The following is a 17,693-nucleotide window of genomic DNA, read 5'->3' on the forward strand; positions in this document are numbered from 1 at the left end:
ATAACGATAGGTACTGAATTTCAGTGAATGTTATATTAATATGGGTACGTTTATTGAGGCAAAAATGGCACACCCCTACCAAAAAAATATCGAAGTTATCCCCCCGTGATCAACTGTACATCTGTAAAGTTGTATATCAACTGTACAGCTGTAATAATATACAGCAGAAGTATTTCTAAGTTTTATTGTGTGTTTGACATTCCCGCCAAAATGTTACAGATCATGCCGAACAAAGAAACTCAATGTAGGGTGATCTGGTCTAGGCCCTCTAAAAAAAAGGAGTTGGAATTCAAAAATAAGGCTTTGATGTCGTTTTCATTTTTAAATTTCTTTTCGTTGAGACTTGGGGTTTTCCCTGTGTTATAATTATACTATTTATTATAGGATTAAACACATTTTTTCTAGAGGTTATTGATGTGTAAACCGGGGCGATTAACTCACAAACTGAATAAAAGTCCGAAGGACTTTTATGTTTCGGACTTTTATGTTGAGTTAGTGAGTAAGAGCCCCGGTTTACACATCAATAACCTCTAGAAAAAATGTGTTTAATCCTTATAATTCTTCAGCCAAACATTTTTTTTTGTTGATGGCTACTATATATATTTACCATCAAAAGCACAATGGCAAGTCGTAACTAAGGAGTACGCCGGCGTCTTGACTTTTTAAAACCATAAATGTATGATAAATACATGGAATCTTAAATGAAATAGCACCTACCTCAAAAACTTCATTTTAATTAGATTTTATCCGAATTTGAAGCGTACACGTAACGAAATAATCTTTCCCTTGAAAATTTCCATTCGTATGACGTCGTGTTTTGCCATGACGTAAATTCGCCAAATCCTTCATGAAATTTCGCGGAATTTTATTAAATTTAATTTTTGTACATTTTCGAAGTTTTACAATACATTTTTTTTTTTTTTTGGTTATATATGCACTAGAATAGTCACAACTGTTATGCAATTGTTTTTTAATCTCAATTTGCTGAAAATCCCGGGATCACTGCAAGCTTGTGTATCGCGCATGAATAGATTACAAAAGTAGTTTCGGAAACATGGTTTATCGAAGTGTAAACTTAGAGAAAAATTCTAATTGACCAATCCAATTCAAGTATTTATAGATATGCAAATCATATAAGAATTATATGTTCATAACTGGTTAGTGAGAGTAGTTGTATAACGTTACGGGTTTTTGTTTTGTCGTATAATTATATATGGATAATATATGCACGAGAAATACTTTGGCGGTTTAAAAGGAGGGGTTCCGTTAGTATTATATAAAGAATATTTTGGGGTGTCATTTCATCGAAAGGTGCTCACAGTATACAATACGACAGTCAGTTAGAAGTTTATTGTCGCATAACAATATTCCAGTCCATTTTAATGTCTTGTTTGTATTTTGAATATTGTTGTGCTTGTTTTATGTTGGTTTATAATGTTATTAAACATTGCTTGCTAGAAAAGAAAAAGTTACTGCGAGCTACTCTAGCACGAACTCGATATTGAATCTGCGAAGGCGATAGTTATACCAACTTTTGCAGGTACATGAGAGGAGGTATACAATAGAGAATTGCCTCAAATTTGGAAACGACATTCATTAATCAACAATTTCAATGTACCCCTGATTTAAAATCAGTTCAAGTTGAATTTTACTCATTATAGTTGAAATATATACATGTACTGTGTGTGTTCTTTAAAATGTTATAGTAAGTAACTACATGTAACAAAAGCGCAATGCTAAAACCATGTCCGACTTTATTTTATTGGGGGACAATGCTGATATATAGAAATTGTTTTACTTTTTTTTTTAAAGAAGATTAACTAGCAAACACCTGTTCAGGTAGATAAATATTGATATGATGGCCATGTTACAGGTTCGATTAATTTAAATGTCCATTTTTCAAAAGGGATTTAATGTTAACATTTTCACCTTAATTGATCCAAGACAGTCGTGATCGCTTTTGTTTACGGAATATTTGCAAAACTATAGTATTGGGACATTTAAACTTTTCCGAGGAATATATTATGTGCCATTCACTTAAGCTGATTTAGTTAAAGGAATGACTTTGTGCATTTATCATTGAACCATGCAGCGATACTAAAATACAATACATATTTCAATAATTAAAATAACGGTATTTTGTTTGTTTAAATGTCTGTGTGCGATACACTTTTGACATGTTTCAACCTAGAGTACGTTGTTCGTTAAAAACCGGAAAATGAGAAAAGGTGTGACAATCGAAGGTAGAATACTTATAGTCTTCGTGAAATTGATTTGATTGACAGGATGTATGTTGCATTGTTGGTTTTGATTGGAATTCATAAAGGTAAGAATCGATTTTAACATTTTATATACCTAAATTATAAATGTAATTGATAAAATGTGTATTTTTTTTAAGGTTTAGCGAGTTGTTAGATATACTGTTCCCATGCAGGTCTAGCTATTAGGATCTATTAGTAATAACTGCATGTGAATCCACCATTCGCCTTTAAGTTCTACATCATTTTGCCTGTTTCAATGGCATGTCAACTAGGTTGAAAATGATTTATTTTGACAATTATCTCAAGCTCAACATTTAATCAATAATGTTATCACGATAACTGAAGGATCTGTATAAACATTTAAAACATCGGAATTTAATAAACAACTTCCTATTTTGTCCCTTGAAAGAATGCTTATCTATAGTACATTTACATGGATAGCTGTACCTTGTTACTTTCGGAATGTCACTTGATTGATCAGCATCGTGGGATAATTTGTGAGAAAATCGAGCAATCTTACATTATAATGATACCTTTTACATGTATCACGACCATTTTAACTGAACTAGTATACATTTTGGTTTTAAAAGGGCAAGCTGAAGCCCTCCTTCTCACTGGGTTGAAGACCCATTGTTGGCCTCGGGCTGCTTTGTGCTCTTCTCCCGGGTTGTTGTCTCTTTGACACATTCGCACAGTAATACAAAAAGACTTAAATATTGTGTATTGAAGCTAGTTGAATTAAGTGGAGCTTTAAATTAGGAAGGAAGGCCCAATATGCAACCCATTACTTAAAAAAAAGTTAAATTCTGCAACCTTAAAAATACTTTTGAACCAACAATCTTGCCTTTCTCTATTTATGAACAACACAAAGAGGATGGTCAAATTTTCCTGTATTTATTTTACCCACATCATGAAAACAGAAAGTTGTTCAAACCTTAAAGAAATAAATTATCTATTGGTCCTAGTTAATATCTACAGGTATCGATGTAAGAGTATAATATATCATACTTCAAAGACCTTACAAAATTTTGACATATTGCAATAAGCGATAACGTATTGGTGTTAAAGCCAATGCTGATAAAAAATGTGCATTTTACATCTGTTGTAAAAACTTATCAAAGCTGATGCAAGTCAAAAGCGTTTCTGTTCGATGAGAGAACATATACAGAATTACTATTATATATCTGTATGTGAAAATGAAATTTTAGACTTAATTGCTCGTTTAATTGTTGTTTGCTTACTGTACAGTAGCAAGTTGTCCATGTACATTTAGAACGAGCACAAAGTAACAATACGAACAGGGTTTGTCCTGTAATAGAGGTTGTCGGGGATAATATTTTTCTTTGCAACAGGGCTACATGTATCTACAGACTTTAAAAGGTTCGTAACGTACAGTACAAAGAGCGTTTGCACATTCTTTACACGAGGCATCCAAATTAACGTCCTCATTCTGACCTGGCGTGTCTGGGTACTTGGACATCCCACACATTCAATCGTACGCGCTACTTTGATAAGGATTTATTCCTGGTTGGAAGAAGACCTAAGTGACAATTATTCTTTTCCCTAGTCGACCCTTGGGGCTGGGCATTATGTGAAAGGGATTGGTGTTTTTAACAGAAACACTTTATCATACAACTCAAGGATTTAAACAATTAAATGTAAAATTTTTACTGTGAAGCTGTTTTACGAGCTGTTACGTAAATAATTTAATGGGATAGTCATTTTAACATAATCACAACAGGAAATTTGAAAGAAGTAACGCCTTATGTGTAGAATACCGTTTTCAGTACAAAGGGACACGTGCATGTTTCTGGATTAACATTAACCAGGTATTCTTGATATTCTTGATGGTTGAAACTAACATCAAACCAATAAATTTGAATACAGGAGGGTCTCAAAGGGGCTTACAGAATAGAGAATAATGGGCGAACAAATGATGCAGAATAAAGGGGGGTTAAGAATATAGACTTATAGTAAAAAAAAATAGAGCATTGAAAATAGTGGGGAGCTTTAATTTAGAGAATAGATAATATTGAGGAAAACAAATAAGAGAAATATTGCCTATGAATGAAAAGAATGCAGAAATGTTGACACCATCCCGATTCAGACACTCAGAAAGTGTAGCGCACCTAGTCTAAATTCAACCTCAAACAGGAACATATACTATGATATTATATTAACAGGATTATTGTTAGTTATAGTCCCAGCTTTACCTGAATGAGTAACATAAAACAAGATACAAATAAAAACAATACAAAAGATGTATTTAAAAGATCATCTACACAATGATGCAGCTTTGAATTAGTGTATCTTGAATATAAGAAATAATAAAGTTTTGTAATGTTTAAATATACATGTTACTATTATATTTAAAGAAGCTTTATAGTTCAAATCTCATTATACTTGGTAGACAAATATTTTACATATTTGAGTTATCTCTTAAAAGTACACAAATAAAATGAGAACATTTTGAAGCATTAATGGATAAAACACTATACAATGTCATGTACCTATTCATTACATTTCTTTTGAAAAGTCTCAATGTATGGTAGCACAGCATAATTTACCTTCCAGAGCACCTGCCACACCCCCACATCCCCATCCCACCCGCCCGACTATTAATGGGGTTGCTCAATACTTGGTTTTTTGTATTTTAATTGTTGCCAAGTGTGTCTATCTATTTAGTTGTTTTTTCCATTATGGTCATGCTGTCCACATATTGTCCTGATCATCCCCTACGGTAATCTTGATGTAGAAAGTAATATTATCACTCATATGCATAGTACGAACGAACTTGTATCAAATTTGATTATTAAATAAAGATCAAGTTGTTCAGAGACATCTAGTGTTACAAGAGTTTTGTGTTGAAAAGTCCAGTATTGTATTTTTCAAATTAATTACAATATCAATATTGGTGTTCAGAATTTTTATTGGTTCACGGATAGAACTGGTAATGTAGCAAAACAACAAAAACTTTTATATCTTTAATTTAGCTCTTCTCTTCTTTTGAATCTGCTACATTAATGAGTAAAGTCTTTGAAAAGATTCGTCGATACAGTGTAATAAATCATTAATCTAGTTCCAGTTTATTGTAATTTATGCAAAAGAAAAAGTTATGATTACATTGTTTTATTGATCAGCCGAAAATGCATATTGATAAAAAATAATCGAATGTCTGAGCTGGACAATTTGATGAAGAGAGATTATAAAAATCAGATAAATGTCCAATGCAACCAATGCAAACTAATAAGTGCAGGCAGTCCTTGAATTAATCAACCAACATATTTAAAACAACGAGTAACAATATAAAAAAACCAAGACCGCATGATTTCTTTATGAGCTGGAAAAGTACTCTGTGTTAGCTTTTAGTTGTTCCGAGCATTCTTTCAAGTATGGTATGGTATAATTAAGCACTATTCTTCTTGTACATATATACTGGTAAAATACATATTAAGCACCAATCACACCCAGAAGAGAACATACAAATTACACTTATATTAGTCTCAAAGGCAAAGTATAATATACAAATTTCACTTATAATATAGGCTCAAAGGCAAAGTGCGTTGAATGTTCTTATATCCTCAGTCCAGTTTTAATAGCAAGGGAACGATCACCCGTTTTAAATTTGCATTTTTCTTTTCTTGTATCCAGATTAGGCTTTGTCAAATAGTGTTAAGTTTTTTTTTACCTGTAAAGAATGTTACTTGCGGTCATCTTTCATTGTTATTCCGTTGATCTAAAGAAAAAAAAAAAAAAAAAAAAAAAGGAGGGGGGGGGGTCGAGCATCAAGTGCTTAAATCTCTTATTCAGCCCTGCTTCATGTTTTTGTGTGTCCCTAGTCACGATCCTCATCGTTATCAGTACATCTTGATGATTTGTTTTTCGATATTTGTCATGACACATTCTTTATTAGCACTTTTCTTGCATTGCAAAACATGATATTTTGACATCTTACTAGTCTCTTTTTTTTGTCGTTGGATTGCTGTCATAATGGCTTTAACCGTAAACATCCTTTTAAATATATATAGAAGCTCATGCGGGTATTCATAAAACTTGTTTATCTTTTAAGGTTAAAACAATAACTCATTGCGATAAATCCATACTCGGTTAAAATGCATATATTCTTTACATTTTCAGTTTCTTGTCAATCATTTTGCAAATCTTCAGCTGAGAACACTGGATTTAAAGGTAAGATAGCAACACATTTCTAGCATTATAATTTGATAGTGTCATTCTATTCTCGAATGGGATCGTATTGCAATATAGATTCCTTTCTATTGATCAGAATTATATGACTTTAAGGTGATCAACTGCGTAATCAGCTTTCATTTGATGAAGTGTTATTTTGTTTCATACCTGAAATTGATAAGTATTTGATTTCAGACAATCATCATTTATTCTGTAGAAACTAATCTAACGAATTCTCACTGGTGCATTCTCTACTATTGTGTGTAATGATATTAAAGTTACAAAATTGTAATGCATTCCTCGTGAATAAATAATTTGCCTGATGCAGTTCAAAGTAAAATTTATTTCAATTTCCAATTTTAGTTAATCCAAAAAGGTACTTAGCAATTGTTATTACAGCACTTTTCATACAGCATTATGATAACATAGGTAGAATTTAAAAACAGTCCGTGCTTTGCTTTTCTGAGATTACTCCGTTATCACAAAGTCGCCACGCTAGATTATGATTATGCATTTCTTATTGTTTTCATTTCTTAATATTATAAAATAAAATTCGGACCGATTTATTTATTCAATGAGTTGTCAAAGTGCACACAGAGATTCTGATTGGATATATATTTTCTGAACCAGACATGGATATATATGTATACCTCTCATACAGCATGCGACAAAACCCTCTTTAAAACCGTCTTACCAAAACCAAAAATTAATTTAAAAGAAAAACAGTTCGGAAAAAGTACATTTTTTCGGGAATACGTTTCTATTGGAAATTGGTTGTGTACGCTGTCAAATTTATTATCTTACAGTTACAGTAACCCTAAAAAAACGTTGATCGTTAAAGATTATCATGTGGAAATACCCAAATATGAGAGCTATTATATATCAGGTCGTTTTGTTACTTTTACACACATACAGCACATTTTAAACTGGCTATAAGTGGGTCTTTACAAGTCTATTTGAATTACAATAGAACACAAAATGCAAAACAATTTATGAATAAAGATGTGTTTATCACGTAGAGGTACATTCCTTGGACATTGACAAATTTAGACAACATTTCTTACCTGCCTAGCAACACAACGTATAAATGTCTCATTTAACAACATATTTTATGATTTTTTAACGGATGCTTTATTTCTTTTTCAATGAAAGAAACATTGCAACATATTTAAAAGATGAGAAATTAAAATGTCTCATGTCCGGTTGTTGAACTGTCTTTTCAAACTGTTAACCTGTGAAGGTCAAATAAAGTCGATGTGAAAAATGTTACACTTATTTCGAATATTTGTGAGTTACATCATAAAAAACTTAAAGAATATATGATAGTAAAAATAAAGCCTAATTTCATATTCAAAAATACAAATGAACACTTTTAATTTCTCTCAAAACATAATTAGTAAACAATTATTAAAAATTGCGAAAATAAATTTTAAAAACATGAAAATAAAATATGTCGGAGAAAACAATACTGCATCTGTTGTAATTGTTTTTTTTTATATTCAACGACTTTTTGTTATGGTTTCATGGATGTTATGAATTAAAGCTGACAAATTTAACATAAGATTTAAATTAATTGTTGCTAATCTTGTTTACCTCGGTATATCTACCATTCCTTTAAATTTTGTAGTTGCAACATTTTGTCAGAATAGTGTAGCCTCAGGAAGTTCCGCTATCATTGACGGTTATGCAGCCCACGGAACAGACACAGATAAGACGTGTCCATGTAGTGCCACTGTATCCATACCTAATAATGGTACATCTAATCTTGCCTTTATTGCTTTCTTTAGTCTACATCCACAGTACATTGGGTGTGGGAGCTCAATAGATGTTAGAGTGAACAACTCAGGTCAGAGTACGAGAATTAGATGTACCATTGCTGGTAGTATATCAGTCAACAACGGAGATAATGTTCTCATCGATTTGAAGAAAGAATCGTCACCTGAAGATACACGATATTGTATGAAGCTTCAGTTTTCAGGTAATTAAAACTCAATATAGTTAGTTTTGTTCATCGTTGTCGTTGAGCGAATGCTGCACAACCGTGGACTGTTGTGAGAATTCAGCAGTATTTTGGAAATGTGTACATATATTTCTTCGTAAAAACATTTCAGACGACACTTTTCTTCGATCTTGATTAAAGAAATTTTAATTAAGATAGTCCTTACTGCAAATCAAACCTAACAATCACATAGTCAAATTGTGTCATTGTCATTATGGAAGGGTTGGCTAATATTCACCTTTTATGTAAGTTTTCTTCCAATCACAAAATAAAATGTTTGGGATGTAGATTTCTATGATTTAGAGTTATTCTTATCTAGCTATAAGAATATAAAGTGTTCATCAACTGGTGTTTCGTGATGTTCTACGTGTATATGAGGTTTACCAGTGACTGAGAGTCTCAACTCTTCAACGAAAATGGTAAAGTATGTCCCAATCGCAAGACCAACCAGGGCGACGGAATATATCTGAAACACATGCGTTTTTGTCTTCAAGCCAACAATAAATGCTTTAGTATTTAATTTTCATTATGAAAATATAACGTTCACATCAGATATATAGAGTTTACTAAGATACAACAAAATATCCTTTGATTATATAGAGTAATGTCTCTGGTATACACTTTTCAAATGATAGTTGTATGCGTAAAAGTATAATTGTAGTAAGAACTTAGTTTATTCACAAACATTAATAAAACCAGTCAATTTCACTGTACCAGATAATACATATCTCATCTGGGATACTCGTGTCAAAATTATTTGAAATTGAAAACCTAATACAAACTTTGAACAAGTGATAAAACTGAAAAGGACAAAAAAGTATACAGCAAATCCCAGACTAATGGCAGTATTGTGTACTTACTTTGATCCAATATGGTTATTGTTATGTTATCATTTTAGATCCGACAGCAACTCTTACAGTGAAATGTAATGGAGAAAATGTCCCTGTTCCACCGACTCAATCAGCATCAACAGCAACAACAACAACTGTTTTAACACAGCCATCTATCACATCCTCAAATCGGACAGCAGCACTTTCAACATCGACTTTATCGTCCACAATTTTACAAAAAATAACTAATAGCTTTACATCATCGAATCCAATCATTTCATCCACAACAGAAGTGGCCTTCTCTTCAGATGCCCCAACATCTAAAACGAATCCATCGATCATTACAACAACACAAGTTTTGGTAACCTCATCGACAACTATGGCCAACGTAGAAGAAAATATAAGCACACCAGCAACGACAGATATATACGATGATATGACATCAACAGATATGCCTTCTAAGCTACCAGAAACCAGTACAACAGATTATTCAACATCGTCTTCAATGGATGAACAACCTCCGACAACAATGAAGATGATGTCAACTGATGGTGATGTCACCTCACAAACTGATCAATTATCAACAAAATTAACAACAATGGCTGATACTACCGTCATTGAAGTCACAACCCCAACATTGATAAAACAAACAACTAAAACAGAATCAACTCCAACATCTAAGACTACTCAATCTTCAACTTCAACTCAATCTCCGGCTTCAACATCAACAATTTCAACAGCATCAACTACAACATCAATTAAAACTACTAGTCAGTTACATGAAACTGAAAGTACAACTAAACATGGGATTTCTGCAAAAGCTAATAAACCATCAACTGAAGAATTAAACAAAGATGAAACTACAGTTGCCGCCCAACTAACCTCTCCAGCAGAACGAAGCACCAACGATGAACAATCAACCCAGAAATCACAACCAACACCACAACAAACAACTAACAAGCCTGGGGTTACTGGTAGCTCTAAAGATGATGACTTTCCAAGTAAGATTAATGACTGTTTTATAGAAATATTTGTCATTTAAACTGATTGTTACGGATTGATTTAGATTTGCGTTTAATGACAAATGAACATTTAACTCGTGTATTTTTAGTAAGGTTAATCTTCTTTTTTTCTTCATTTAAATCATTAACACATTTTATTGTCTTTACAATGATTTGACTTCCCAAAAAAAATAATTCAATATCAAGTAGATATATTTTGTTTTAGTTATTTATTTAAGTTTGTTTGAAGTGCACCAATAAGTGTATTCTATAACCATCGTTTTTGTAAGGGTTCATTTATTGTGCAGTTTTTGACGCCCATCAATTACCATGAAGTTTCTTATTCACAAATCCAATAATTAACGTTTATATGATATATGCTATTTTTGTAGTTGAAGTCGTAGCTCCTGTCGCAAGCGTTGGTGGGTTGATCATTATTCTAGTGATTATTTGTATAGTTGTCGGATTAAGGTAAGTTATTCGTATAGTTGTCGGATTAAAGTAAGTTATTCGTATAGTTGTCGGAATAAGGTATAATTCATTTAGAGTCTACATAAACTTTTTAGTTAATCTATATTTGATTATATCGTTATTGATTTACCTTTCCAAATTGTTTTGATTAGAGCGCCAAAGTTTAACGTGTGCTTTTGTAAGTCCTGGGCGTACAAATAAAATACGTGAAACTGTAAACCAAATGAACAAACACATGCTTTTTGCTCTTTTGGGAAGGTTGTTGTCTCTTTGATACTTTACGATAACCATTCTCAATGTTATTATATCTATATCAAATGTAACTGATCACATCATTGCTGGTAGGACCAGTCTGAGAATAAAAACATGTTTTGCAATGTGGCATGTTCCACAGATTAGACACTGCTTACACTTTGTATTTTTTCACATGTGTAAAGATATGAAAACGTTTAGCTATTTATCTTATTGACGTAATGTTTTAAGGCATATTTCACAGATTTTTCACATTTAAGCATGAATTGGATGACCAAATCAGTTCAAATCGTTTTCGACTGAAATAGTCACTTAAAAAGTGTTTTGAAAAATTCAAAAATACTTCGAAAATAGCCCTTAGTCTTTCGTCGACTTATTCCTTGAGAGACTTTAAATGATTTTCTATTTATGTGCACATGTTTTAACTAGGTATTACTGCAAAACAACAGTTTTTCTTTCTTTTTTTTTTTTTATCAGAAACCACGTATTTAAATAGTTGTTCCAGCCAAATTATCATTTTCTGTAGAAAAGTTCTGGTCTGATTATCCATTCACTGCCTCAAAATTGCTTAATTAAATAAAGTTCATGAAATAAATTTTGCAGAACTGAAACCACTATATATATAGCTACATGATCAAATACCAAGTTAAACACAAGTCTTGGCCATTGTAACCAAAGCTTTAATAAATCAGTGTATTGAACCAGGAACATATACATAATATGTTAGGTTAGTTATACTGTTCCCAGATTGAACGTCAGAACGTCTTTATTTTACTTTTAGAACTTCTAAGCAGAAAAGGGACCTCAATTTTACAGTAATTGCATGTTTTTGTTATTTATGTAATTTTAGTAGGCAGTAAAAAAAATATATATGGGTATTTTTACATATACCCTTAGTTAGTACATGAAAAATAATATTATGAGGAAGTTTTTTTACATTTTTGTAGTTCCCTTAGATTTAAAAGAGAATAGTTTTAAAAACAAACTACTAACTGGCAAATACATTATATTTCCCAATAACCTAAATTGTATATATGCTGTGTACAAGTTGTCCTTTTGTGCAAATCTATTTTTATACAGACTTTTTTACAAACTTCAAGTATTTGTAAACTGAGAACGTGTTCAAATTCAACAACGTGGACACAGCTTTTACTTAATTATGCTCCCAAATATTATATATTCAGTCTTTGTATGCAATCCCTATATCCGCCATATTTATATTTTTTGCTTATCCTAAGCTCTTTACAACATATATCCATTCACATATATAAGTATTTTAAAACAATAAAAATATGAAAGCCCATGTTATAAAATCCTAAAACAAACAGATTTTAAAAATATTGTATATAAAAATATACTATAAAATTTACTGATAAAAAATAGAATTAATTTAAAATGGGCATGGTAAAATTAAGGAGATGTTAAAACCGTACCAGTAAAAGTAAGTTAAAAATTCAAAAATAATTGCTTAAAATAGAAAAATTACAAATAAAAGTAAGTTCAAAATTCAAAAACAATTGCTTAAAAATTGAAAAATAGTTGCTTAAAAAATCCAAATAACAATGATAAAGAGTTATTTTAAGAACTATGAAATACCTGTCTGAATAAATTAGATTTTAGGTTTTTCTTAGAAACGTTCACAGAGTGGATGTTCCGTAGATCACTTGGCAAATCATTTAATAGGACGGCTGCTGCTTTGTCGAATCTCCTTTTCCCATATGTTTTAGTTCTCATACGTGGGACTGGCGTTGTTAAGATCTTGGTATTTTCATATCTTAGTGCTCGCATCGGTTTTTATATATGAACGAGTTCTTTTGGGTAGATCGGTACCTCCTCCTGCAAAGCATTGAACACATACATACAAAGTTTATATTGGCATCGATATGTTACGGGCAGCCAATGGAGAGACTTCAGGATTGGCGTTATATGGTTGTACTTCCTCTTCCCTGTAATGACACTAGGTGCTGCGTTTTAGACTCGCTGTAATCTTTGAATAGATGTTGCTGGGAGTTCAAACAGCAATGCGTTCCCATAATCAAAACGATTAACAACTATATGTCACCGTACGATCTCCAACAATGATCAAAGCCATAAACGGATAGTCGGCTATAAAAGACGCCGAAATGACAAATGTAAAACGAGAAAACTAACCAATATTTATGTTAAAAAAAAAAAGAGAACGAAAGCAAATATATAACACAACAACAAACGAGTTCCTTACTAGGGACAGGTACATGCGAAATATGGCGTGGTTAAACTCGTTACCCGGCGCATAACCCTCCCCTAATCTGGTGCAGCTGTGTGACATTATAACAAACTGTAAAAATCAGTTGAGTATAAAACTAGACTTAACTCACCAACCTCTGGTTCCAGTAACAAAGGTCTCCACCTACTTTTTTCTAATCACTGAAGGTTTAAACATAAAGTACATGCAGTCAGATATTTAGTCATGGTATACATGAGTTCTTTTAAATTGTGCCTGTGAATAGAACGACTTGGTACAACATATAATATTATAAGTCTGTTTTCGTACAAAAGCGCAAACATTATCATCGATTTAATCAAGTGTATTTATCATTTTATTACAATTTCTAGGAGAAACAAAACAGGAAAACACAAGTTTTCAGTGGTAAATTTTCTTTGGTCGGTCATTACGTATTTTTCTGTTGTGTGAAGCATGTATATTTTGTCTGTAGCATGTGTATTACATGTAAATAGCCTGCGTATGCCTTTTCAGTACAAATATTAATAAAATGGATCATGCATACTTTTTGAAACATAATATAAGATTTTAAAAATAAGCTTAAATATTACAATCTGATTGAATAACGGACCTGTGTCCCAGCTTTGCTTACAATGATCAAATAAATCTTCGTTCTACGGATGTTTCAAAAACTTTTCGGGATCCTCTGGTTTTGCAGAATCAATAACCACCTTAAAAAATTTGAAAGCTGAAATTTCATTGGCTTTAATGTAACAATTACGAGAACAGAGAGTAAAACGCGCTGATGTTAGGTTCTTGTAAGAAAAGCTTGGGCTCGAGACCTGTTTATTATTCAAGATTGTGAAAATTTGATAACTAATAGCAAATGTAGTCTTTTTATTATCTGCTTACTTATACATATATGCATATACACAATTTGCTATAATTTGGTATTGGAACAGGCAAACTCGGGCTAAATTTGTGCAGATAATATTTATTAAACGGATGAGGTGGTTCCATTCACATGGGAGACAATTCACTTCTGCACATTTTAGACACGTTTTATCAAATATTTTATTATTATTTGTGTGTTGATGTCATTGGTTCGTGTTTAAGCACAGCGCACATAGTAAATAGTAAATTTACTCAATTGAAATTATTTATTCAGATCTTAGTATTTGTTCTAGGGGAAAAATACACGTATATGTAAATGAAAGTTACAAAAAGTTAAAACATTTAAAATCAACATTCAGATAAAAAAAAAAAGAGAAAAGAATGAACGGCAATATTGAATCTGACCATTGAATAATACTTTCCTCAGATACCGGAATGAAAACTTGACGAAAGTAATATTATTTCAGCATCTTTGGCCTACACTATCAAATCATCTGTTATGGGCTGTATTCCATGTTCGAACATACATGAGTCGATCTCGAGCATCATACATGTATATATAGTTTTCGATTGTTCAGATTTTTCAAATTTTATTTGGAATTTGAACATCGTCTTTTGGTTTTTTTTCTTCTCTTTTGCGTATAGACATGTGACTTTGTAAAAACAGGCTTTTGAAGTTTAATCAGTAGGGAAGACAAAAAGAACTTTTCATGTTGAACTTTGTTATACATGTTATTAATAACTGCACAAAAATAAACATGTCTTCTATTTAATTTGTATAGGTATCATGGCTATGCTTTGTTTCCTTCTAGGCGTAATGGCTGCGGTTGCAATGAAGATACACTACCCCACAGCAATACACTAGTGGAAAAGGCTTCAACTGAAATTAAAAACAGAGAAAAAGACACATATGTAAATCCATTGTATGATGATATATCACTTACCGGGAAATCGGATCGTTCCGATAGAGACTCTATGATGCAAGAAATTCCTTCAGATGATGATTCTGAGGACTCCTACAGATTACCCGAGTCAACAAAAATTGATGGTGAATTGTGGACGCATTTATGATAAATTTATGTTATTTAATTCTGATATGTGCCATTATAAATTATGCTCACCCTACAATAATATAACTTGTATCGTTTCATACTCATTATTTAAGCATTGCTCGGAAAGTCCCAACGATTAATTTCAATATAAAGAAATCCTAGCATTTTAGGCCAAAAAAAATAGTTCACTCAACTTGTTTGCGATTATTTTTTACGACTGTATAACATGGTCAATGATTTAAGTCGTCTCATAAGAAAATCCGTATTTGCCAAGTTTTCCAGAAATGAAATATTTGCTGAATTTCTTTTTTTTTTTTTTATATATATTTCAACAATTTATTTCGAGAATACGCAAAATGACAGAAGCGAGATCTTTGTGAAATAAAATGTACAGAGCATGTTTATAGGATTTCTATATCGCCAGTTTAACGGTCATGAATTTCAGTTCTTTATTCTCATACCTAAATACCACGAAGGTGAAACCATTCCCAAAGCCGGATTAAAACTGTAGTAGGGAAAAGTGCAATTTCAGAAAGAAGGAGTCTTATATATAAGAAGAAAATGTGTACCGTCACTACGATCCATTGAATTCGAAAATTAAAAAGTAATATTAATCTACCAAATACCATCATTTAGTAGACCATCAGATTATTAAGTATAGAAATTAATATTTTGAAGTTGTTCTTACTCATTTGCATTAGGGCTACAAACTACTTGCCTTTTGATGCAACACGGCGGGAAATGCCAAGATTATTTCCGTTTGGAATTTTGTCATTTGTATTAAATTATGAGGCTATACAAACAACAAAATAGTTTGCCTCAAGATGTATATCAAAAGATGTCTGTTATATTGGTCCTAGTTTTAAAACAATGCATATATTGAAAATCTGGCCTTGTTGACGTCAAAGGGTTAGATTGTACTCAAAATAAAAATCTGTAGGATTAACATTTTCAATTAAGTATGCATTCAAGTTGGTGCTTAAATTAAAAGCCATCATTATAAATAAAGTCAAATGTTGTATACAACACAATTAAAATTTATAAATGTATATTTATGAACATTAAAACTTGCTCGTGGTGCGATGGCACTTGTATAATTAATGAAATGTTGCTTTTTCACAAAATTATGTAAAACTAATTACAATGACATAAAATTTTTCCCTGGTTGTCCTTGAAGAAGATCTGCTGATCCATGCTTTATTTCCACTGTAAAATAACTAAATTGTATCAGTCCTTGAAAATTTTTTGTGGTCAAAACCTACAGACTGAACTCTGAATTGAACTATTATGATTTTATCATTAAGACTGATTTTACGATAAACATGTGTACACTTTATTACTTTTGAGATTGGTCACTGAATAATTCGCGACATATGATGCAAAATTGTTCATAATACTATCATGTAATAATTTATGAATTACTATGAATAATATCGAATTTGATAGACATTTTTTCAATTTTGTCAAAGTGTGCTACGTAATATCTAAGTTTATCTTCATATTAGAGTTGCCTCACCTTGCCCAGTTTGTGATATCAGAGACAAATTTTATGTATAAAATTGAGAAAGGAAATGGGGAATGTGTCAAAGCGACAACAACCCGACCATAGAGCAGACAATATATGTTTCTGGTGATAAGAAAAATGCATGTGCTGTTCTAGTTTAAATCAAAAATTGTATCATAAGCTTCCTTTTTTGAAAAAAAACCAAAACTCGTTTATTATAGAACCATGAATATTTAATGTTTTTTTTTCTTCTAATTTTGTTATGTGATTAAGTTCTTATTATCAGTCAGCATTAATTGTGCCTATTGTATATTGAAATGGTGTCTGAATAATTATGAAGAGTATTTGCATAAAGTCTAATTTGTACCAAATAAGATGACTCGAGAAGATGACTTTTCTTTAGAATCTTCTAAACTAAAAATCAAAATGAAAAACCCAGCATTACATTTGTCTGTTGGGGTATTTTTAATATGTTTTTTGTTATTCACAGCATTAATATATTATAATAATTATATGTTACAGTATCAACACTGGATTGATTATAGTCATGAACCAAAACAGCATTAATCTATTGTTAATGTTTACAAAGCAGTATTTGTGGTTTAAAGGCTATTTATGGTTTTACATTGAATTACACATCGACCGCATATCGTGTATACACATTATAACTTACACAACATATATTGTTTTTGTTATTTATGTTAAATGTTCAATTATATACGAGTTTTTATAGGTTGTTACGGATATGTGTCATATACCACAATTTTTGTAACTATGAAACATGGTTTGTCCTAGTCTTATAATGTATGATGAGTTATTGTTTTGTATTAATAATATTGCTATGTACACATATATCATTTGATAAATACAATTCTTTCTTATTTTATTTATTTGTTTTTACAGAAAAACGGAACAAGCAATCACCACATGTTCTTTTTAATAGCACATAATTTGTAATCAAAGGGAAACGATAGTATGCACAAACATCCATAAAAAAAACCCACACAAACCCCTATACACAAGCACACAAAAGAATGC

At 31.6% G+C, this 17,693-nt stretch overlaps 1 protein-coding gene across 3 annotated transcripts; it reads left to right on the forward strand.

Annotated features, from left to right (window-relative positions):
• Positions 1-1,901: 1,901 nt before the first annotated feature.
• Positions 1,902-15,456, forward strand: LOC143047901 (uncharacterized). 3 transcript variants are annotated; one of them, XM_076221239.1, is made up of 7 exons: positions 1,902-2,326; positions 6,399-6,449; positions 8,077-8,427; positions 9,347-10,279; positions 10,672-10,750; positions 13,598-13,645; positions 14,912-15,456. In XM_076221239.1, exons 1-7 carry the CDS (start codon positions 2,287-2,289, stop codon positions 15,168-15,170), a joined length of 1,761 nt encoding a protein of 586 aa, XP_076077354.1. In that variant the 5' UTR covers positions 1,902-2,286; the 3' UTR covers positions 15,171-15,456. The 3 variants fall into 3 exon arrangements, with proteins under 3 accessions (XP_076077354.1, XP_076077356.1, XP_076077355.1); XM_076221241.1 differs by having other exon boundaries at positions 1,903-2,326; positions 13,598-13,631; positions 14,912-15,048; XM_076221240.1 differs by lacking the exon at positions 13,598-13,645 and having other exon boundaries at positions 1,905-2,326.
• The last annotated feature ends 2,237 nt before the right edge of the window (positions 15,457-17,693 follow it).

This window comes from Mytilus galloprovincialis, chromosome 10 (assembly GCF_965363235.1).
Source record: "Mytilus galloprovincialis chromosome 10, xbMytGall1.hap1.1, whole genome shotgun sequence".
Classification (NCBI taxonomy): Eukaryota; Metazoa; Mollusca; class Bivalvia; order Mytilida; family Mytilidae; genus Mytilus; species Mytilus galloprovincialis.